The sequence below is a fragment of the Quercus robur genome, chromosome 2, assembly GCF_932294415.1.
Source record: "Quercus robur chromosome 2, dhQueRobu3.1, whole genome shotgun sequence".
Taxonomy (NCBI): domain Eukaryota; kingdom Viridiplantae; phylum Streptophyta; class Magnoliopsida; order Fagales; family Fagaceae; genus Quercus; species Quercus robur.
Window position 1 is genome coordinate 15,252,364 of NC_065535.1, and position 24,900 is coordinate 15,277,263.

Here is a 24,900-nt window from a genome sequence, read left to right on the forward strand (position 1 = left end):
TTCAAACAACTTTAACTCATTCTTTCATCAATGTTACTAATAAAATTTCTTCCTTTCATCTTAATTGTACATCAGAGGAGATACTATCAGCCTTGATGGACCAGAAGCCAAACCAAAGTTATTGACATTCTCATTCTATGTGTCAAATTACTAAAGTGAGACGTAAAGGAGGGTAAATTTTGCTTACCTTTTTTTCCCTTTTCTTTTTCCTCATCACTAGAAAATTATATACTACATTTTGGAAGCTATTCAAATATCTTCTAGCACTGATGATACATGCAATCTCAGTATAAAAGAGGACATTAACAAAAAATGGTTTCCTATAACTGTTATGAAGCAGATGGATGATCTTCACCCTGCTCGACAAGCACGCATCTAGAAGGAGGACCAAACATGCTCAAAAATACCTGCAAACATAAAAGCTACAAAAAATGACTTCTCCTTATATTATTAATTTCTCTCATAGGTGTATCAATGGACTACATTTGGCTGACATTGATTTTTCTATTGAAGATCCATAGCTGACCCCAAACTTTTGGAAATAAAGCTTGGTTGTTATTGTTGTAGGAGTATCAATGAAAATCAATTTTACTTCAACTGTCTAGAATTATTCCTTTTCTTTCCTCTTTTTTTTTTTTTGGGGGGGGGGGGGGGGGGGGGGGGGGAGGGGGAGAGAGAGAGTGGGGGTGGGGGGGGGGAATGGGTCATAACCATGAGCCTCTCAATAGGTGCTAACACCAGTGGATATCACGAAAATTCAGAATAAACATGTTTTTTTTAATAACTGATACATGGAACAAATAAGATCATGCATAGAAGCAAAACTAGAGGTATTTACTGACTTTCACGTGCCAGGCAACAGCAAGTCAAAACATCCAGTTATCATAATTTGGTATGTTGACATACTGGCCAAAATGGTGAACTTTTTTGTTGCATACTTTATTTTAACATAATTTTTTGGTCTTTCTGTTGCTAAAGAGAGCTTATTGATGTCAAGATTTTTTATGATTCCAGTATCCTCCATGGATACCACAAATCACCAAGATTGTTCACGATTCCATTACCTACATGGATACCACAAAGACAAAGATATTCTACAAGAAAGTAGTGACAAAGTATCTTGGACTTACGGGTAAGAATACAAGTCCATGCAAGAAACCAAGAAGCACCAGTGCCAGGTACATTTTAAAGTAATAAACCTGCAAAACACAAGCAGGGAAGATATTAATGACAATGGAAAATATTGGCTTATTCAAAATTCAGAGGGAGCAATTATTACCACAAAAACTTCTGTCCTTGAGAAACAAAGAACAATCACTCCAACTAGCTTTGTCAATGTGATTCCACTGCAAAATTATGTTAAAGATTTGTATATTTGTTATTGAGATCACTTTAAACTGAAATCAAGCTTACATTGGAATTTTGACAGCTAGGGCCAAATATTTTGCAACAGGGTCAGGAGGAAATCATGGTTTAATGGTTATCCACAAAATAGGAGGGAATTTAGACCATGCAATTAGAAGCTGAATTCATGACTACAACTACAGCTATGTCAATATAGCACGATAGTCTGTTTATGTCAAAATTAATGCAAATTTCTTTGGAATCTGGACATTAGCTCTGTTGACTGAAAAGAATATTTTACCTGAAGACAGATGCCCCCATTGTACCCAGAGCCTCCTTTGTGCGTTGGTCTTTATCTCCACTGCTTACCTGTACAAGAAATTCCTCTATTATGGCACTAACAAAAACAGTAAAGCCAAGAAAATAAAATATCCCAATATTTGGAAGAGGAGCTATCGGCATCTCATCTCACCAGTCATGACTTTCAAAATAAATTAAGTTTTCACAATGAAGAAAAGCATTCAAAGGTTGAAAGCTCTATTAGTATACTTCTTTGCATAACACTTCCATTTCACTGTTCAAAGAATATTGTAATCATATCAAATATGATATTTGATATTTTTTTTCTTTTTAGAGGTTTGCGTAAAAATATTGAAAATAACTTTAATCAAATGTGGGAAATTGAATAGCTTGCAACAAAATATATTTTATATTTCATACCTTTTTTAGAAGAATATTTTCATAATTGAAACAAAAACATAATGTAAGACGGAGGAAACAAACTAAGTTTGCAAGAGTCCATCAAGAAGCCAAGGGTACTAACCGAGAAAGCATGTGTCACATGCACACAAAATTCAACAGCAATGCCCACTGACATAACAAGGTTAACAACAGAGACTGCATTCAATTGGATCTCCAGAATTGCCATCACACCCTGTACATAGTCATCTTGTAAGCAATGTAACAGGAAAACAACATATGGTCAATTCTAAATTAATTAAAGCAAAATTAACATCACCATTGCAAATGAAAAGTTCAATAATTATCAAGGAAGAAAATTACCATGAGATCCACGACAATCATTGCTAACACCAGTAAAATAATTGCTGAACTCCAAAAACTACAATTAATAAGCAAAGAATAAGAAATGAGATCAGTCATTCCAGAAAGATTAAAACTCACTGTCAAGGTGCAAAAATACAAAGGGCTATTATCTAAACCAATAGATAAATATATTGATACTGACCTGCTTGTGATAATTAAACAAACAATAAACACTGCACCTGTTTCATCATCAAAGAAATACAATTAATGCTTCTAAAATGTAATAGATTATTACACAAGTCACTATAAAATTTAAAATTTAAATTGATAAAATAAAATTATTTAGACAAATAATAATCAAATAGCACAACACACACCGACAGAGGAGGATATTATTGAAATACAGAAGTAGCAGGCACAATCATATCCTTAGTTGTTTGATGTTTCAATGTAGGAGTTGAAGTTGAATGCCTTAAACTCTATAAGGAATAGTCTTAAATTCCAAAGTGAGGCTACATTCAAGAGTGATCAGAGTTGTTTTGTGGAGGTTTTGTGAATTGTAACTAATTGGGCATCACATACATAATTTTTGTTCACCAAGTTCTTAAAAGTCAATGTTTTAAAGTTTATGATTTCTAAGTTGACCCTCTAGCTCTTATATTAAAGATGTTTTCTAAGCTAAGTTATTTTTAGAAACTAATTGCATTTTAAACTAAGTTTTCCAAAAATTTGTTCTTTGAACTTTTTAAATCTAAGTGATTTTAAATTTGTATTCCTTGGTTCCAAATAGTACTTAGAATGTTTGTCACTTCGTCTTTTATTAAATTGTGTTTTTATACTTTCTCAAGAATTATAAAATATTTTTATAAGCTCTCCAATCCTTATGTGCTTCATAGGAGAGCAAATCATCCTATTTTTTATATTCAATTCAATATTGTGCTCTTGCATATGTCAAAGACTCTTATTACTTAGTAAATATTTGTAATCTGCATAAACTTCACTTATGTTATGAAATATGATTATCTGAACCATAAAGTGTCTTGAAAGTTGATTGGATATATGTGTAAGCTCCCTCACAGGGTGGGGAGCACTTAGGGTTGCTTGGAGTCAACACCAAGCATGACTGGCGTAGGCACCAGTTGTAAAACTAAACAAACGTTTATTATCAATCTCAAAACTGTCTTACAAAGCTGAAAAAATGTGCTTAAATAGAGAATAATAAAATGCATAAAGAATCCTTAATTATTAAATGACTGAGCTTGGTAGGTCTTCAAGCCCATTATTAGCAGGCTCCATCCATCAGGCCACAGGTTGGACCGTCTTCTTTTTACTTTTATGCCTGTAAGTATGTATAATTGGAGGTCTATATCTTGTAACCAACATCTCTCTCCATCAGGGGTTAGATGGTGGTGTCCACTCACAAGGCAGTATGTGAGAACGTGTGATACGTGTGTAGGAGGAGTATACTGGTCAATTTTTTGTGTTGTTGAATGATTTTAAGAATTTAAATGCATATATTTTAAGTGATTTAATTTTGAACTAAATTTAATACTTTTAAGTTGATATCATGATATGGTTATTCAAAATATTCATGTGTGGCATGACTCTATTCCACTATGTGTCATGTATAATTGCTTATTGTAGTATGAATCTGTTCTGCTATGTGTCATGTATATAATTGCTTACCGGGCTATGTAGTTCATTCCTTCATTGATAACTTTCATATTAAAGTTTAACTGAGAGCTGTAGCTTTGGAACACTCAATAAAGTATGCAGATAGAGCTTCGTAGAACTTAGACAAATTCGATTGTGATTGGCTTTATCTACAGGATATTAATTATTTCTATTTTGTTTCAGATTATAAGAAATTTGAGGTTCTTTTTTAGTGATGGATTTTTATGTTTTGTAAGAGATTTATTTCACAGTTTAGTAACTTTAACTGACATTTGCTAGACCAATTAGTTAGTCATGTACATAATTTTGTGTTTTATGGATTTGGGTCGTTACAACATAGGTCCCAGTTAAGCGTAATATCAATACTGTTGTTCACACGCACAGACATACATATATATATTGCAAGAGGTTATTATTTCAATATACAAGTAGCAGGCAAAATCATATACGCTTCAGGCTGTGCAACCAAGTATTTTGTGCAATAAAAATGAAGACCACTTAAATGCTAAATTTATTAGCACAGGACATAGATCCCATTTAAGTTTCTAAAATCAATGCTGTACTGAAAAAATAAACACTCCAGTTATTCAAATGATAGGAGTTCTCAAATTCACTAACCAATTGCTATGGCAAGGTTGATCAGTGCTGTCCTCCATATATCAAGGTATTGCTCAAAAAACATATAAAACACTGAATATGGGAAGATCTCAATCTGCACCAAAAAAGTAATTTCACTTCAACAAATGTAGCATGATTAGCACAAAGCCCATTCTGCAAAATGTTGCACCTATTTTAAGAGAAAGGGAGATAATTCTTATTCATTGAATGGATAGAAGATTCACTATTCTTACTGTTCTACCATCAATAATATAGTAAGATCTTCTACCCAAAACTGGGGCAAGAAATATTTGTAAAGAATTGAGAAGCACTGAAATATTACCTTCAAAGAATCAGAAACCTTTGAACTGAACTCTCGAGCAGCCCTCATTGAATTAACATAGTCAACCTAAAATAAAAGAAAGTGGAGCTCTTTTTAACACAAGATAAGAAAGAAAACAAACAGCATTCTAACTCATGATGAAAGGAACTTTCATACCTGCTTGTTTAGGGGGGTATGATACGTACGGAATGATGATGCTTGAATATTACCATTGTCATATCCTGATGAAGTGTGATTAATTAGCTAATACCAAATTTAATTTTGAAACAGATACTATAGGTTCAATCAATAAATCATTATACGTTAATTTCCTGAGAGTAAATAATGGAAGGACAAATATTAAATCCTACCAACCTTCTAGTTCCACACTAGTAGTGTAAGCCCCATGGCCACCTTTAGCACAATCAGCAGAGGGTAGAGCATCCAGGAACCATGGAAGCTTCTCCTTAAATTGCACTGTAGATGGACGATCATTCTGCAAATCTGAGTGACGGAAGCACTGACAATCTCCACAATTGTTAGTAATTAAGACTTCTCAATTTAAATATGTTAAATAGACAAACAAAAATTGAATTATACTACAAAACAATTAGACAGAAGATTCATCCAAAATTTTTTTTTTCCCCAATCTACTGTGCGAAAATTACCGTGGTACAGTCTTTGCATACTCCATTCATGCCACAAGCAACATCATTTGAAGAACAGCAAGGAGGCTGGAAGAGAACAAACTTCAGTAAATTCAATGGGATGTGCTTGGTACTGAACAAGATCAGTATTAATAGCTGAGTCAGTTCCCCCAAAACTGACAGGGAAGCATGATTGTTTATAGCACGATCATTGTTATATTCTTACTATGAGAAAGTCATGCATATTTAATCATGATATCCCCTAAAAAAGACAACTTATTACTTTGAGTCTCACTACCCTTAAAGTTGGAAAAGAGCAATTCCAGTTCCATTTTGAGAGCTCATTTTGACCTAGCCTTTATATAATTTCAAACCTTTTTAGTATTATTACAAATTCCAATACTGCAAATGAAATTCTAATGCTAACCTAATTTACAGCAGTCATTAAGCCCAAAAATCATGCAACCAGAAACAGAAAATGTGACAGAAAAGATAGGCCATTATAGGGGAAAAAAACATTATTATTATGCCAATGGACTTATTGGGTCATGACCTGATCATCAGGGGGGCAGTAACTCCCATTTGTGAACTTCCGACAGCACCCAAATGCTTCTGGTGACATCCACACAAGAAAATCATCAAGCCATGATGCAGCTGGCATAGCAATGTAACTTGATTCTGGTGTTAAGGACGCTCTTGCAATCTACAGAAGAAAAAGAGACATAATTCATATCAAATAGAACAAACTAAGGGGACAACCAAAGATATAAAAATCACAACAAAAGACAACAAACCAAACCAGTCATTATGTCACCCTTTACAAAAGATTCACATTTATATGAAAGTGATTTACCAAATCAAAAGTGTGTTATAAGAAAAACATTGAACAACACATCAGAATTTTTATGTCAAAGGAAAAAGGTTTTACCTCATTTAAAAGGGAGTCTGACTCACATTGGCTAATGGAGCATAACTGGTTTGTATGTCTTGATTCTGAGCTGAGGAATAGATCAATATCAGTATTGTAGTCTTAACAAAGTGACATACATGGAAATAAATCAAGGTTCACCCTTCAACCCTCCTCTTCCTCTTCTTTCACAGACACATGGTGGTAAAAATTCAGGTTGAAAAATCAACAGTAACAAAAAAGGCTTCATCAAACACCAGTAATTAAATTTCTGCAGATTAAATTGTATAAAATACACAGGAGGCATGCGCCTTGGCAGCTGGCACTTGGTCCTTTCTCTCTTTTTATAAAGGTAGAGAACCACAAGTATGATAAGAAGAATAACAACATAGCTACAAAGGTGATCAAATTGGAGCAAAAAGGGAATGTAATGACACTATGATACCTATAATTATAGTTCTTCACAACAAAATAGAGTGGTGGTCCAATTCTGAGATACTCTGAAACATTATTAAAATACCCCTGTAGAAAACAGAATTTTAGTCTTAGCATACACAAAACAAATAGTTCTTTTCATAATATATAGATAATGAGGTGTAAAGTAGTTAAACCTGAAGATAGGAGTCTCGGGGAAGAACAATTTTTTGTTCCAAACCAGGTTCAATCCTAGTGCATAATGCCTATGAGATGTAAAGAAATGAAAAATTAATTAAGATGCATAGGAGGCACAAACGGATAAAAGGAGAATCTCACAGAATGTCAAAAGATAATGATTTTTTTTTTTCAAATATCCACAAAAACTCACAATGCTAGCCAATGCACATCCAAGAAAGAGAGAAATGACAATTATTTTCACTCCCCAAAGACTGAGAATAGGTGCATGGACTTCCTGAAATGCAAATCAAAGCTCAACTGGATTAGACATTATGGAAAGACAACCATATAAAGAAAAAAAAAATTACAAGAAAAAAGAAATTCAAATCACCACACTAAAATGACCCTATTTTTTGAAAAATAAATATTTAGCATGAATAACTCCTCGAGAATGGACAAAAACAATGTTTATCATTAATGATTACAACTACAATGACATGCATACTATGCTCAACAAAGCATCATGCCATGGCCCAAATACTAAAGGTAGATATCATCATGCATTTTACAGTAAAGTTTCACAAAACCTCTAGTCTCAACAAAACTGTTATCAGTACAACATGGAAAAGTTGTAAACCTTCGGAGTGCAGGTTGGTTCAACATCACTGCTATCAATACTGACTAAGACAGCAGTACTAATATAAACATGCCTAAAAGTAATGTTCAAAAATCGTACATGTTCAGTTAAGGTGTTTTACAAAATCAAATGATTCACCCTTAACAATTACATATCTTAGTGAGGCATGTGAGCAACAACCTCCACAAACAATGGTGGAGGTTTAACTTTCGTAAAGTTACTTTATCTTTAAGATACAAATAAATTGCTTTGAAATGCATAATATTGGCACATTGAAATATGTCAGAAATATATCATATGCATGGCGTGCACGCTGAATGATAACCCAGGCATGCATAAAATTTTGCTGAAGGTCAGGGAGTATAACAGGCCTTCCAAACTAAAGAAAAGTAACCAATCTCCACACTCTGTGTACATATTTATATTATTATGAGTATGTATGAGACAGGTAAAATTGTGATATCAATGTAATTACCCACATATAAAAAATATACATGTGTTAAGATAAATTAATAAAACCTAAACACACTTCCTGAGAACATGGTATAAGAACCATATGGGGAAAAGTCACCTTCCCCGCCATTGCAGGTGGTTCGCCATCAACTCCTACATGAATCACTTCCAACGGCCACCTTAAACACACTATCTAATCCCAATAACCAAAATCATACCCATAAACCCAGTACTTTCTCCTGATCTGCACCAATAATGAACCCAATCACCACCCCCAACTGCAGATTTTGTTGGAAAACTCAGACCAACAAGACACCCGATGACCGAGTGAAACATAGCTAAGCGGCCTCATATGGCCTAATCGGCTCCCTAAGACTGACAATGTTACACTGCTCCATAATTTTGTATTGAATGAGTATATTGACAAATTAACCGTTGGATTACATTGTCTTGTTCTAATTTACATGCCTGCAAAATATCAAGCTAATCAGATATCAAAAACTATCTCATCACAACGAGTTTAAATTTAATGTATTTTTAACTTAAAAATTATATGCAAAACATGAGTTTATTAATCAAATGGTAAATAACATCCAATTAATATGGTATTTGGCATGGATGTTATGAACAAGGAGAATATGTGATCAAACTATTCAATTCTCAAAATATTAATCTAATAAAAAGTTTTGATAGGTTGATGGCGTAACCATAGTGTGGTTATGGAGTGGTTGATGGAGTTAATTACCATTTGATTTTTTTTTAATGCTTTATTTGGTTATTCTAAAGTCAAGGTTACTTTTGTAATTTTACTATTGTTGGGTATGGGCCATAGTTGTGGACCTTGGATTTTCTTTTATTAACTAGTAAGTCTTATTTAGTGTAGTATTTAAGTGTGGGCTTTGGTTCAATTCCATCAGGATTTGATTTACTAGTCAAAGGAGTTCTAGTTCTAGTATGAGAAGTTAAGATTTAGGGCCTATGTAAGTGTGATATTGTACTCCAACAAGTTAGAGTTGATCAATAAAAATTGAATGTTTTGCATATTGAGGAAAAACACAAATTGGGAAGAAATTCTATTTCCATTTCTTTTTTTCCCCTTTTATCAACCCTAAATCAAATCTTTCCCCTTTTCTAACCCAAAGTCATTCTTAAACCCTAACCCTCCTTCTAAAGGTTCTAAACCCAAAATCCAAAAATTATCCTAAACCCTCCTCCAAATTGTCCCATGTCAGTGGTGTAATGTCACAAAGAGTTACAATGATCACATAACCATACATGTGAATTCTCAATTATAGAGGACATTGAGGGTACTTTCCATTGAATCCATTGAGTATAAAATCGGATCATTGGTCTAACCTTTAAAAGATAAGACTAACATGAAAATTTCGACAAACAAAAAGAAAGAAAGAAAATAATAACCTTCATATATCGAACCAGGATTCCAGGTTTTCTGTGATCAATGCCTGTAATTTCAGTAGTTAGTCTTAAATTAGATTTAAGTACAGTGTACAAGAAGAGATGAACAGCTTAAAAATGAAAATAAAACATATATATATATATCATGCAAGGAATTCATGCATCAAAAAAACTATATCAGAGGCATGGATCAATTAATTGTAAATTATAAAATAACCAAATATACCTTTATCAGAGTCAGCATAAGATGAAGAAACTCTTACACAAGGAAAGCAATCAACTCTCTTATCCTCAGCTCGGAGAAAGTCAAAAACAATCAAAGCAACAAAAGCAGTAACTTGCAGAAGGAAGTCCAGGAGAACAGCCAATGCTGCAAAAGAATGTGCAAATGGAATTTAAACAATTGACCAGAAATAAAACATCATGACAATAATAGAAATATAAAAAACTATTTCCCATGCAAAATTTGGAATGCATGAACATTTTTAACCTGCAAACATGGAGAACACACGGCAAGCTGGCATGGGAATAAAACTCCCAACTGCAAAGGCTAAAACCTCTGAAAGACTGGCTAGTGTTATGGATGGTCCAACTTCCACAAGTGCATTGCTTATCCGTCCTTCTAAAGGCAACTCTAAAGGTTGCCGCTTAACAGCATGCACCAGAATACACATATTATCCACCCCAACCTGATATGGCAAAAGACCATAAATATTAAGATACAATGTAAAACAGTACAATGGGCAGAAATGGTGGAATTCATCACTAACAATAGACAAATCATTAACTGATCTTCATACAACTACAACAAGGATGCATCCAAAATCGCTTGTATAGATACAAAAGGGAAATCAGTTAACTGCATATGGGTGAAAAATTAATGAAGAAAAATCTTCACAACTAAGATATGACATTCGATATATAGAGTACTAAGCACAACAAAATAAGATTGGTGTGTCTCCTTCCAGTCAAGAACATTGTAATCACAAGTATGACAAACACATAAATCTAGAAGATACAGGAAGGGTAAGAACTTACAGCTAGAACGAGAAATGGAATAACTTCCATAATGATTAGTGTAGATTTAACTCCAATGGCGCTAAAAAATCCAACAGAAGCGAGAACGGACAACATGACAAGCATAACTCCACAGAGACCAAGCAATACCTGGAATCCAGTCATCTTATAATATCAATTATACAAAAAATAAGATAAGATTTCCTTAGTAGAAAATTTAACATTTCTAAAACTAAATAGCAATAGAGCATAGCTCCATAGGAGAATAAAGGTCCATCATGATATAGAAAAACATCGAAACCTTGGATGAGAGCATACCTTAGATGAAATATAGAAAGAAGATAAACGAGGTGTATCACCCAAAGTAAGAGAAATGTAAGCAAACATCACAAGGTAGCTTATCTGCAACCAAAAATGGGAGCAAATATAGACAAGAAATTAAAATCTTCATGTAAAAGTGCATTTAAATATAATATAAGGGAAAAAGAAAAAAGAAGAAGCACATCCACTGTGGGCAATCAAGAGTTTCATTATAAATGAGTTCGGAAATATTTCAAAAGGTATAGCTAAAACAAAACTTTCTTACACTAAAAAAAAAATGGGGAAAGAAAAACCTACCACAATAGTAATAGCGTCTGCAGTACTTTCTCTTTTTAATTCTTCCTCAATGGAGCTTTCCGATGAAAAAGAAACTGTTACATTTTTTGATTGCACCATCGGCAACAACTCATCCTATCACACAGAAGGAAACATGTAGAGGGGATTGTGAAAAATGGATAAAAAGCAGCTCTAAACCATTAAAAACCAACAAACTAGTAATGCTAATGTGTGAAAATGCATATAATCAAATCATATCAATAGTTCAGTATCAGAAACCCTACTTCCTAAAGCACAGAATCAAAGGCAGAAATACTCTATCCCAACAACTTGGGTGAGCTAGATAAATCCTTTCCCACCATTTTTCAACACATAGGGACATATGTTTTAATCATAGGCTGCCATGTCTTTCCTCATATCCTTCATTTATTCCTTTGCTTCAAGGAAAGAGTTGGTATGTTTACATTTAGAATGCAGATGAGAAAATACATATAATCAAATCATATCAACAGTTCAGGATCAGCTATCTTGGTTCCTAAAGCATGGTATTAAAGACAGAAATGCTAAAATCCAACAATTTGGGTTAGGAACATATGTTTTTATCATAGGCTGCCATGCCTTTCCTCAAAACCCTCATTCCTTCCCTTGTTACAAGGAATAAGTTGGTATGTTTTATAAGTAAAATTTCATTAAATAAGCTCAAAAAACACAACGTAAGATCACTGGATGTGTAAAAAGGGTACACGAAAATTAAACACTAAGAGTACATCAATCAAGTAAGTCAGGAAAAGCAGCAAAAGAAAACAGACCCAAAGCATTAATCCACTCAAACAAAGTCTTGAGGAATGAAAGCTTCTATTCATGTACTGATCTCTCACAACCCTCAAATGTCCTAGAATTCCGCTCCCACCAAATACCCCACATGAGGCAATGTGGAATCATACTCCAAATTGCAGCATTAGCATACCTGTTGAGGTTGCCCTTCCAACTAGCTAAAAGCTCCATTAACACCTTTTGTCATAACCCAGTAATCCCCAACACAAGAAAATACCATGGTCCAAAGTAATCTAGCAAGCATGCAATGGAGATGATTTACGGTTTCCTCATCCCTCTTACACATGCAGCACCAGTCTATCACAATTAATCTTCACTTTTGGAGGTCATTGGTAGTAAGGATCTTCCCCAAAGCTGCTGTCCAGAGGAAAAAACTGATCTTTGTCATATCTTTAGGCCAACATAAATTCTTCCAAGGAAAGGACTGATGAGAGGTCAAGTGCAACACTTTATAACATGGTTTGATTTCAAAAACATTCCGTGAAGATGGAGTGCAGCAAGTGTATTTATTCTGCCTCTTTTTATCTGCCCAGTATAAATCAGATCCATAAAATTGGCAATTGATTCCAGGTCCTGATCCTGGACAGGGCAAACAAACCTGACATCCCAGTGATAACTATCCCCTAAAAAAGACAAAGCCCTCCACAAAAGCATCCTTATCACTGCATTATAAAATAGTTCTGGGAAATTGTCCCTTAGAGAAAGCCCCCTGCACCATGAGTCTTGCCAAAACCTAATTGAAGAGGCATCCCCTACCTTGAAAGTGATAAACTGCTTAAAGCCCTTCCAACCCTTTTTAATGTCTTCTAGAGGCTTATCCCATACAGCCCCAAAAACTTTAGTCTAATCATAGAATAGCATGACTTGGGTGATCTAAATTTTGTTGCTATGATCACTAAATGTCATATTTAAATTGTCTTGCATATAATTTGGAATGATTTAAATCAAATAAACATGAATTTTAAACTAGATTCTAGCTTCAATTTGTAGATGACTTCAATGCACTTACTTGAACTTCATAAATCATAATAAATGAATAACGACTTATAAAAATGTGCTATGCTTTGTAACGAACAGGAATGGACAATTTTATATTGATGGATGATTTACCAAGTCATGAGGAAAAAATTGCATACGGTAAAATTGATGCAGGACAATGAACTCCAAAAAGGGAGACTTGTTTGGGAAACCAAAAAAAAGAATAAAACAAAATGGACAGAACCTAGAAATATTATAGCACCTAGGGTTTCGTGGAATCAGCACCAACCAAGAGATCATGATATTTACCCAAGAATCAACACCTGGCTTACTTGGAATCCGCACCAAGAACTGGAAGAAAACTCCCAACCCAAATTCCATTAATCAATGAACAAAACATCTAAAATAGACATTTTTTATCCTTTTAAATAGGACTCAAATATATCATACATTGAAAGAAAATAAACTAGTAATGAGACTACAAAAGATATGGAAACAAATATCAAATAGAATCAAACTCCTCTGATAGCATTAATCAGTGTCAATTAGCGTCAATCACGATCAATCAGTTCTAAGAAAAATCAATCAAAATTAATAAGTCAAATCTAGTGTCCACACCAAGAATTGCCTAAACACTTCCAAAAACCAGATATTCAATAATACAATCACTAACAAAATTCTCAGACTATGCGAAATGGTATAATAGGACTTGCACGGATATATTATTATGTAAATTCCACATAAAATGCATTTTTCTTATAATGACACTTTTGTAGATGTGTCTAATACTTGAGAGTAGGGCATAGAAAAGAACAATTGCAAGAAAAAAACTACTGGAATGACACTAGTACAGTGAACAAACCTTCACTAACTGAATAAAAGCTTTCTCCCAAGCCACTGCCTTTTGCGTTTCGTTCCCTTCTTTATCAATAGCATTGTTTACAGGGTAAGTTATTATGAATGCAGAAGCCTGTCATGGAAATATCACTGTAAGGTTACCTAAGAATAATTGTTCCCAGGGGAACCTCCTATGCAGTGATCTAAAATCCAATCAAGTTTGCAACTTCAAAGGGATGAAAAGATTACCTCAGAATAATTGTTCCCAGGGAAACCTCCTAATGCAGTGCTTGGATCTAGAGGACCTTTAAATGCACTCATACATTTATCTGCAGAAGAATAATGCTAAAAGGATAGAAATAAAGTGTCAGTAATTAAGAGGGGCAGAGGAGGCTATAAAGCCATGACATGAGGTTAAAAAATCTATTCATAGCTATGGCAAAAGCGTCTCTTCAAAGCCATTGGATAAATTTGAAAGATATAGACCAAGAAAGCATACAAATATATGAATGGACAAAACTAGGCACACTAATATGTGAGGCTGGTCATCCAATTCAGGAATGAAAACATTGCTGCAATTCTTTTATTTTATTTTGATAAGCATCTAAAATTTGATAACTCTTAAAATGGCAGATCAATTTCACATTATAAGACTACCCAACATCACATTCATCATTTCTGCTCAGATATATATTATTTACTTTGGCATAAAAACAAGTGCTCAAATTACAATGCCAAAGCCAAAAAAAATATTCAAGGGAGCAAGCAAAATATATCATTAGGAGCGGATGCCATAGGTTGAAATTCTCTCAAAAAAAAAAAAAAAAAAACAACCTTGCATACACTTTAACTTAATGAGCTACATATGGTATAGGATTAATAACGGGAAAAATATTGCACCAATCATTTGCATAGATGTAGTACAATTTTTTAAATCTAGGGGGCCATTAGTTAAATTTTATATATAAATTCTATTTTTTTATATAAAAAATAGAGGGAGTGGGGGATTTTCAAAATCTGCCCCCTCCCCGATCCTCCGCCCTGGTCCAAAAGACAATTTCTTTTGTGGGAAGATAAATTTCAGATACCTAAATTCATCACCTATCCACCTGATATTAAGTAAGTATCAAGCAGTTGGATTGGAAACATATGTACAAGTACCTATACCATTTAAGCCTACTATCACTTTGAGTATACCAATCCCAATCCTATATATCCATACAAACAAATATAGAATCATATTATTAAATTGATTAAGATTGCATTGTCTCTGGCAACTTATCTTGAAAATGAAAATCCTAAAGAAATGGGAAGGAAAACTTTATCAAAATTCCAGGCATGTGAACAGACAAATCAGCAGAAACAAGCTCTCCGGCTTTCAACAACATGAAGATGGAAATTACCACAACATACCTCAAAACAATACTTAAGGTGTTCAACTCCCCCATAATTATCGTAATTTTCTGGATCCATCTTAAAATACTGTCACCAAGAAGAAAAAACAAACAGGAAACTGCATGTTAATTACATGACTCTAACTTGTTAAAATATATATATATATATATATATATCTCATGCCATCAAATATCAAGGTTCCCTAGCCATAATGAATAATTAATATCATGCATCACTTCAATAAAAAGAGATTGTAAACAGTTTAAGATGTTAACAAGATGCAATGACAAGTTGTAAATTAGAGATATGGTATTATTGCACCACAAAAAAAGAAACAGAATGTCAATGGCAGATGCTACCCATCAATGAAAGATTAAAATAGCTACTTTATATTTTAAATTAAACAAGAAAAGGAAATATTAGCTTGGCAATGTCAATTTATGTTTAATAAAAAAATTGCTGATGTTTCATAAAGGTAATAAACAAATAAAAAAAGGAAAAAAAAAGGCTAATAGACTAGTCTCAGTGACTTTAACACAAGTACAGAAGAAGTGTATGTATGAAAATAGCATGTCTTTAAAATACTTGGATTAGACTTCCTTTGAAGTGCATAAAATTGTGCACAGCACAATTAAAATTAAATGAGGAATATTAATTGCACATGAAAATAAGAAAATAAGATTTTGAAAGCTTCATCAGTCATCACTACAGTTCATAATATGCATTACCCAAAACAAGTTTACCTGCAGAACACTTTGAGTGGCACAATCCTGGTCTAGCGGCTTCAAACAAATATCATTGAGACTTATCATTGATCCTAAATAATTTGCACGAATTCCATCAACCTGAAGTTTTTTTTAGAAAATACAGAAAAAAACAAACAAAGACAAATTGTTAACCACACTTGCCCAAAAATAAAAATCGAAGGCAAAATATAATTACATACAAATTTTTAACCATGATTACCCAAAAAAAAAAAAAAAACGAAGGAAAAGTATAATTACAAATTAAATCATAGTCCACCACAAGTCACATAATCTAGTTACAACTTTGTTTTTGATAAGTAATAATCTAGTTACAACTAAAAAGCTATAACAGAATGGATACCTTCTTTTGGATTTCAAAAAGTAACTTGATGTTGTCCTCCGTCACTATACTTGGTAATTTGCCATCCACAGCATCTGGAGTTGTTGCTAATATAAGCTGGATAAAGTTAAAAAATAAAAAGGCATGGTTAGCTACATCAAAATTAAATAAATACTACAAATCCTCCTGCTATAATATTTAGTCTCAACTTATCAAATCCCTGATGTTGTATCAAATCACATAATATTTAGTCTCAACTTATCTACTCCCTGATGTTGTATCAAATCACAAGTACTATTTTACCAATGGACTCGGTATTGGATAAAAACTGAGACAAATAAAAATTTACAAATACACTAAATTACAATGATGCTGATTAAGGCACATAAAACCTATGCATATTATTCTTTGAAAGACAACAACACTCCCCCACCCCCCACCCCCACAAATGAAAAAGAAGTCAAAATTAGGGTGAAAAAATTATTATACAGGTATTATTCTCTGACAATGCATGAAAGGAAAGAATAGGGGCATATAGACTAGTAATAATAATAATAGAGGCATATATATTTATGCACTCAAACACGATAAGACGGGCAACATCTGTTAAAAGCACAAGCAAAGACTGGATCTTGGTCTCCGTAAGGCCTTAAAGAAATTATTTACCTTCTAAACCTAATGAAAGCATGCTAAGTTGACAAATAAATAACTATACACACACAGACATATTATGTAGAACCTGTTCGATTCTGTAAAAAGGTGCAAGGTGGCTGTCAAAAAATTGCTTCTCTTCTGCAGCTTTACTCCCAGGCCCTACCCACAGCTGAAACAGTGTACAAATCACAGTTAAGAGGCTTATAGGCAACACATATATGTTAGTGAAAATAACACACTAAGAATGATTGCATTGAAATTGAGAAGACTTGTGAAACAACTAAACAAAACCTGTAATATTGCACATTGATAGTGGCTCTGATAAAATATAATCTACTCTCCCCTATGACAGTAACGCCCCCAAACTTTTTTTTTTATCTGTTTCTTATGATGCTTTTGTAATTTTTGCTGTCTTGAATCCCAAATTTCTATTAGCATCTCCATAAACATTCTCCCAGTAATTCATCAAAGTTTCCAAATTCTTTTATTTTTAAGAGTCTAAAATTCTTTTAAAATGAATCTCATTAACAGTTGCATAAGTAGCCAAGGAAATATTTCAGTATAAAAAGACCACTAAAGGTTTGAAAATCCGAGATTCCCATGTTTCTTAAAGCTAAAATCATAAAAACAGACAAAAATATTGCATTTAAAGTCAAAACAACCACTCCCAACTGAGGAACTAGAAATATAAGCATGCTATAATTGTGTCAATGAAAATGACCATAGGAACTTTCAATTGGCAAAAAACCATTTCATGCATTCATCAGTCCAAGGAGCTTAACATGTACAAGAGAATCTATGTCAGTGTGAGTGAGATAATTGCTCTTGGTATTACACAAATTATCTTCCTATCATGAATATATGCAAACTGCAAAGTTGGATTCTGACTACAGCAGAAGTGCTGTGATGAGAAAACACAAAGACTTAATTCCAAGAGGAAAACTCAAGCAGATTTGACAACAATGGAAACCAACAATAAGGCCTTAAACAAGGCACCAGGAATTAAAAAGAAAGATCTTTATGCGCCAAATCATACCTTCTCAGGCCGTGTTTCCACCTTGAAACGGACTAGACCCAAACAAAGCACAAGAACCATTGCCAATGATGAACACAAAACTAAGGTTGGATTTCTAGCAACCCATGTTCCATATCTCCTGAACACGAAAACATATACACAATGTCAAAGATCATTCTGACCGTACCAATGTGAGCATCAATGGCATTTCAATGACCTATAGAAGTTTGACATGTATCCTTGCACTACTGAAAGTTGGACCCCATTCCTAATTTGAGGATGATCTTCAAGCATCTGACAATCAAAGAAACTTGTAATTATATAAGCCTAAAAATGGAAGAAACAGATAGTAATACAAAAAAGCGGGGTGGGGGGGGGGGGGGGGGGCATAAATTCTTTTTTATAGGTAATATACAAGAATTTATGTTGGTTGCTGACACTAATTCTTCATATTCAGACAAACAAGATTCAAGCAAAAAGAAGATGCATGTGCATGAATGTGGCAGGTGACTTCAGGTTCCCACCTTCTCTCTTTTTTACTAAGCTACAGCATAAATAATCCACAAGATTCACAACTGAAAATATGAAGGATACTAGAAGCATTAGAGTTAGAAACCCAATTAAGAACATTAATACCATTTCACAGTGGCAGAAAACACATATTTTGCAAACAGGACACAGCAAAAGGGACATTAAAGAGTCAACAGGTAGAGTTTGAGACAATAAAAAAACAGCAAAATAGGGAAGAAAGAATTGATTGAACAAATACAAGGCAACAATGAGTCAGCTAGCCCATGCTCCAACTATATATATATTACTCTTATTTCTGATCCAGTGATTAGGACATCTAGTACACATATAAATAACATTATCTAAAATATGGAAACCATGGTAAAAACTCCCAAAGGGTCAGAGGACGTGCAGGAGCTACCATAACTCTAAATTACTGGGTCTCTACACAAACTCCTCCAGGAGATGCCCACAAATTTTGGACAATGGACAGTGAATAATTTTTAGCCAAAGCTAATGAGTGAGAGCCTCAAACTCAAGTCAAATTATAAATTTTCATTACTATAACGAGGATGTCAGTTAAATCATTAGAAGTGGGTGGTAAATCAGCATGCACCTGCATAGGGAGGTTTTCATCCTTTTGCCTGTTAACAGAATGTAGTTGACCACCATCGTTGACATTCAAAAATGGTTTTGTTCTAGAACGTGGGTTCCTTTCTCTTGTCCGATGAAACAAACCCCATCCTAAAAACATAGAAACCAATGTGATATACAGGATTGCTAAAGCAAAGTCAATACATTTGGCCTGCAGTTGGCAAACATGGAAACCACATTAGCAAAGTCATCTACGTTATAGAAATTCACACAAATCCAAAAAGAAAGAATGCCCTACAAAATTATGCATCTAGAATAAACAAGTAAATGAAAGCAACCGCTCAGGTTTGGAACTAAGTACATATTTTCTCTCACCTTTAGAGACCCAACTCTCAGTGAACAGGAACCTGCTTTGTGGTGAGCAGGAGGAGCTGTATTAGAGCAGACTGGAGATGAGGGGCAATCACCACAGGAGCAGCCCAATGAAATATCACCACATGAGTAAATAGAAACATTCATAGGTTTCATTCCAGATGACTCAGTAGCATTTGAAAGGAATTTAATGGCATATGGTGAACCAGGCGCGCGCAGTTCAGCCTGTCTACCAATAAAGGCAAACCATTCTGCAAAACAAAAATCACAATATAAGCACTAAAACTAGAACACAACCTGAATAATGAGTAATAAAGAAAGAAATTAAAACATGTTCCAGTTTCTTTTTATAATCCCAGACGTTTTATATAAGAAAAAGAAGTGGCTTTTTCTATCAAATTATTTTTGAGTTATCACTTTAAGCAGGGGAAACAGAAAAACAAAAAGAACCATCAGCAACAATTTTTTCTAGTCATGGACACCTAATAGACCTAGGACTCATGCATCTCTTCCTTTCTCACTTCAAGTCCTTAATGATTATAATTTCCTTTTTAAAAATAATAATAACAATAACAACAACAACAACAACAATAATAATAATAATAATAATAATTTGTATTAAAAATCAAAATGCAAGATTACAAATGTTGTTTAGGACAGTGAGGTGCTAGGTGTGTACCCAGCTATATACCCAAAGAACTCTCAAAAAAATGCAAAGATCTATAACTTCTACAAAGTATTTGGTATATCCATCTTTACTGATAACCAATTAAATAAAGAGCTCACAACAATTGATTTGAACCTCACAGTTGACGACTCCTCTGCCCCTTAAAAGTTCTTCTATTCCTCTCCCTCCACAAAATCCATATCAAACATAACGGTACTAAATTCCATGCTCTATGTCTAAAGGAGATTGGTTTCCATCTCCAACCTTGAAGCATCAAGTGCATAAAGTTGGGCATCACCCATCAACCTCCACACAACACCCAAAAAAAAACCCCATAACCCATCAAAAGTGCCTCTTTATATTTAAGCAATTGTAAAAAACCTCAAAACTCATTGCTCAAATAAGACTCTGATTCCACTATTTTCCCAAAGTCATGTACTCCCAATTTGGATCAATAATATGGCCAGAATAACTAATTTCGTTTACGTCATCTGTACCAACCAATTATTGGGCTCATTTAGATGCAACTCTCTAACCAAAGAATATCTCATTCTGCAACACTGCCATCCAAAATCAGTTATGATTCTAAAAGGAATACTAATAAGACCATATATTCTTTAAAGTTGACTAACAGCTAGGGACCATGTATTCAGTGGAGCTATCAACTAGGTCTTTCATCTATCCCAATCATAGAGTAATGCCTTTTTTACTCATGGCAAAACTGATTGGAAAGCAGTCAAGCACAATACTACACTATAATCTAGGAAAGTGAAAATTTCAAAATACATACTTTTATTAATGTCTCTGAACATATGATGGAATAAGAGTACAGGTAATCATGACTAATTGACCATCTGCTTCCAAATTCAAAAGGTCTAAAATAGTCCATAAGTTGCACAAATTTCTAATCAATTAGAAAATTTTCAGCAAATTAGTTTGTTCCAAACACAGAGGGGTCTATAGATGATGGCTAAGCCATTCTCGCATAGGCAAGGACATGGGAAACCTTTTACATCTCTTGTATACTTCCCATGTACTTGGATTGTGGCCCTTTGCTCTCCTGATGAATATTTTTTACTTATCACAAAGTTTACACTCAAAAACATGATTCATACAGTAGAAGTCTCAATAACTATCCCCCACTTTAGCATAAAAATATTGCACACATATCCTAAGGATGCAATTTTAGAAGGATCAGATTACCTTTAAAATTTTGAGCACCAGCACCAATAAATTGTATAGCCCGAGAATTCATGGTACCAAACTTTACATCCTTGCAAGAATCATATAACCCTTCACCAAAACTGTCAGTTACGTAAAAATCAATCCCATCCACAGTCATATTGTTATTAACCTGAAAAAGGAATGAGTTTCATAAATAAAGTTAAATGTTTACGTGCACCATTATGTATCTATCTCCAATAAGACATACAAACATGTATGTATGTCACAATCACCTCATCAAATGAGAACAAATACTTTAAAGACTTATTTGCTGAAGCAATTCCAAAATTGTATCCAACAAAAGATATTGAAGTGAACAACAATAGAATATACAGGAAACCTATGAGGACACAGTAAGACCAGATATCTAGTTGATGTTGCTGCTTGTATCTTAGGAGAATATCATTAGATATGGGCTACACAATGCTGTTAAAATATGTGCTCTGACTACTCAATTTAAGAACCAAAAACCATTTATAAATAACAAGATTCCAAATGAATTTATAAGATGTACTTGTTGCAAATAGTTTTGAATTTCATTATACAGTTGAAGCACAATGAGGCGCTGGTGCAGACACCAAAATTAGCGCTACTTTAAATTTCCAATGATGTAAAAACTTATTTTATAGGGGATCATGTGAAATTATGTTTTAAATGGTTTATTTATTTATTTTCCTTATTGATTTATTCCTTATTTCCAATTACTGGTGACTACTCCTAACAACCTAGTTGCTGATGCCTAGGTTTTCCTGCTTGGTGCTGATTCCTAGGACTTTCTCTTTTCTTATTCTACATTCCTTTATCTCCCCTTTCCTATCCCTTTGAACCTGTTCTGCATCGGGGGCATAACAGAATGATAAAATCAAAAGCTATCTTCAATTTTTGCAGGGAATGATAAGTGGGATCCTGACCTTGGAAATAGCAGTCACATTGATAAATAAACTCTGATTTGGAGAGCAGGTAAGCTCACAGAATAGATTTAAGAAGTTTCTCAAGCACGCTGGACAACCTACAAGAAAAGGGATCGCCTGCAAGAAAGGATAAACGTAAAACACATATATAATGGATATTATTAAAGGGATGCTGGACATCTTGTAAAGAAAGTGCAAGAAGAAGAACAATATATGAAGAGCTCAGCAAGGCACACTCAAGTCCTAAACAATTAATGAAACCAGTAAATATGTGGACTGTTGGCACAGGTACCAACAACATTAATAGACTAGGGAAAAAAAAATCATCAGTGCAGTATACGTGAAAAATATTCATCAACTCAGTTCATATGTATCTAAGTAAAACAGAACATTTTCCAATTCTAATTCCATTTATGTGAAACATAAGCCTGCTGGTTTCAAATTTAAAAACAAATCTAGAGAAATTAATATTTTTTATTCAAACTATAACAAAAATCATGCAAACTATAGACTTTGGACAAAGAAAACAGAAAACCAAGACTGCCATTGTTATGAAGACAAATTACTGTTAGGCTTTCCCAAACAAGTAAAAAATATGAATTATCACATTCAATATCATATAATGCCTGGTCTAATTCAGAAGTGGCCAATCTCAGCCAAAAATACAAACAAACAAACAAGACAAAAGAAGAATCTTACTTGCTGGACTTGTTCCCGTAATGTATTAAACTGAGCTTCTGTACAACAAACATTTCCAGTAATTGTAGGACATAAACTTTGGATCTTTGATGAAAGCAACTCATCTGGCTGGGAAGCATAACAATATGAAACCGTCAGGTAATAACAGCAAAAAGCTTAAAACTAACGGACCCAGAAGTAAGATAGACTGCTACCCACCCTGCTACTGAAACAGGGGTTAACCAGCAACCAAAGAACCCCATATCTTGGATAGAAACGTTCAAAGGAAATGACTAGTGCGCACAAGCTATTGCACACAAAGTTGTGTGTAACATTTTTTTAAGTCATGATTTCATTTTTTTAAAAAAAATTTACACACAACTTTGTGTGTAACATGCCGTAAGTTCAGAGGGGAAAAAAAAATACACTAGATGTAGATTTAAAAAAAGAAGCCATGCCCATACCCCCGACGCACACATAGATACAAGGATAAAATAACGACAATAATAATAGTTGTAATATTAGTGATGTTAACTTCTGTGGTGCTGAAGAGCTAAAATCTAAAATAGAAATTTACAATTCTACCAAAAAGAAAGAGACAATTGTAACAAATACCTTCACGGTAGGGGAACCGTATGGACAGTTCAATAATTTGCCATCCTCTCGTTGTCCACAGATGTCATACATTGCACAATACTCTTCAGAATGCCTTTCCCTAAACAACATCAACAACTAAAATATCTCAATTTTACGAAACAAAAATCGAATTCTTTCGCCATATATAGTAAAGCTACTGCTACGAACAAGACGTTCGAATCTTGCGAATTTCAACAATCAGGACTCAAAGTAAATTAAATATTATAAATTTTGCAATCATTAAAAAAAAAAACAAAAAACAAAAAACAAAATCAAGCTTATTCTTCAGTATATTCAACACTCAGAGTGAAAACAAAACAGCATTAGCAACCACATCATTTAGAAACTGAGCAATTTTATATACTAATTTAATACACCAATTGCAATAATTACTATGATTTGTAGTTTAGCATTTAAAAAAATAGATATAAATTTTTTTTTAATTAAAATTAAAAATAATAAAAAATGAAGAAGAAGAAGAAGAAGAAGAAGAAGAATCACCCTGATGTGACAGAAGGAGTCAAAAGAAGCCGTGTATCAGACCTCTCTGCAGTGACTATAGATAGTGTAAATAAGATCTGCACATACATATATTTTCAAATTCAGCAAGATCAGACACACAAATTCTCCATGAAGCTACACACACACACACACACACACACACATATATATATAAAAGAAGAGCACACATAATATGCATGTATAAGATAACTCGCCAAAATTCACTTTCCAAATTATTAATACTATTTAATTTTAAAACTCCGTTTGGTTACTGAGAAAACACTAGTAGAAAATAAAGTAAGAAAGAAATTGCTCTGTTTCCACTTCGATTTTTCTTTTTTAAAAAATTTATTTGAAAATATTTAAACGATGTAAAACAAGAATTTTTTATAATCATTCATTAACTTTCTTTACTGTAATTTTCCTGAAAAGGAAACAGAAAAAGAAGGAACCGAGAAATCAGGGAAAAGTTGAGAGAAAGAGAGAGAAAATCAAAGAATCGAGCAAGAACAGGAGGAGGAGGAGGATGAGAAGAGAAGCATCAAATCTCTTCTTCTTGCCTGAAACAAGGAAACCGAGAAGAAAAACCCTAGAAAAATCTCCATCGTTCTTCTTCTGCTCCAGATTTCCGTTTGAAAACGAGTCATGCGCTTTGTCTCTCTGTTTCTTTCTCACAGAGCGAAGCTCCGAGTGGAAAAAATAAAAGCGAGCCGTTGAACGGTTGAAGGGTGTTAGAGAAGTGTAGTTTTATGGAATGAA

The 24,900-nt window shown here is 33.8% G+C and overlaps 1 protein-coding gene across 2 annotated transcripts; it reads right to left on the bottom strand.

Annotated features, from left to right (window-relative positions):
• LOC126712568 (uncharacterized) lies at window positions 1-24,900 on the bottom strand. 2 transcript variants are annotated; one of them, XM_050411942.1, is made up of 39 exons: window positions 24,702-24,900; window positions 24,142-24,218; window positions 23,620-23,719; window positions 23,026-23,133; window positions 22,327-22,443; window positions 21,395-21,545; window positions 19,528-19,775; window positions 19,175-19,363; window positions 18,266-18,342; window positions 18,070-18,187; window positions 17,119-17,202; window positions 16,401-16,496; window positions 16,037-16,138; window positions 15,312-15,380; window positions 14,148-14,243; window positions 13,924-14,031; window positions 11,271-11,384; window positions 10,971-11,054; window positions 10,674-10,802; window positions 10,126-10,324; window positions 9,862-10,005; window positions 9,639-9,682; window positions 7,341-7,424; window positions 7,147-7,215; window positions 6,981-7,057; window positions 6,557-6,626; window positions 6,182-6,331; window positions 5,650-5,715; window positions 5,357-5,501; window positions 5,159-5,223; window positions 5,003-5,068; window positions 4,681-4,774; window positions 2,591-2,627; window positions 2,407-2,464; window positions 2,168-2,278; window positions 1,646-1,713; window positions 1,280-1,346; window positions 1,131-1,199; window positions 1-407 (listed from the first exon to the last, which is right to left on the bottom strand). In XM_050411942.1, the coding sequence occupies exons 1-39, from the start codon at window positions 24,786-24,788 to the stop codon at window positions 330-332; spliced, it is 3,915 nt and encodes a 1,304-aa protein (XP_050267899.1). In that variant the 5' UTR covers window positions 24,789-24,900; the 3' UTR covers window positions 1-329. The 2 variants fall into 2 exon arrangements, with proteins under 2 accessions (XP_050267899.1, XP_050267900.1); XM_050411943.1 differs by lacking the exons at window positions 23,620-23,719; window positions 24,142-24,218; window positions 24,702-24,900 and adding an exon at window positions 23,224-23,351.

Excerpts from the sequence above, each read along its gene's own strand:
- LOC126712568 (XM_050411942.1), bottom strand. The coding sequence starts at position 24,788 with ATGACTCGTTTTCAAACGGAAATCTGGAGCAGAAGAAGAACGATGGAG. Across the intron at positions 19,364-19,527 it reads TGAGAGTTGGGTCTCTAAAG|GCCAAATGTATTGACTTTGC; the intron begins GTGAGAGAAAAT and ends TGCCAACTGCAG. Across the intron at positions 7,058-7,146 it reads CCCGAGACTCCTATCTTCAG|GGGTATTTTAATAATGTTTC; the intron begins GTTTAACTACTT and ends TGTTTTCTACAG.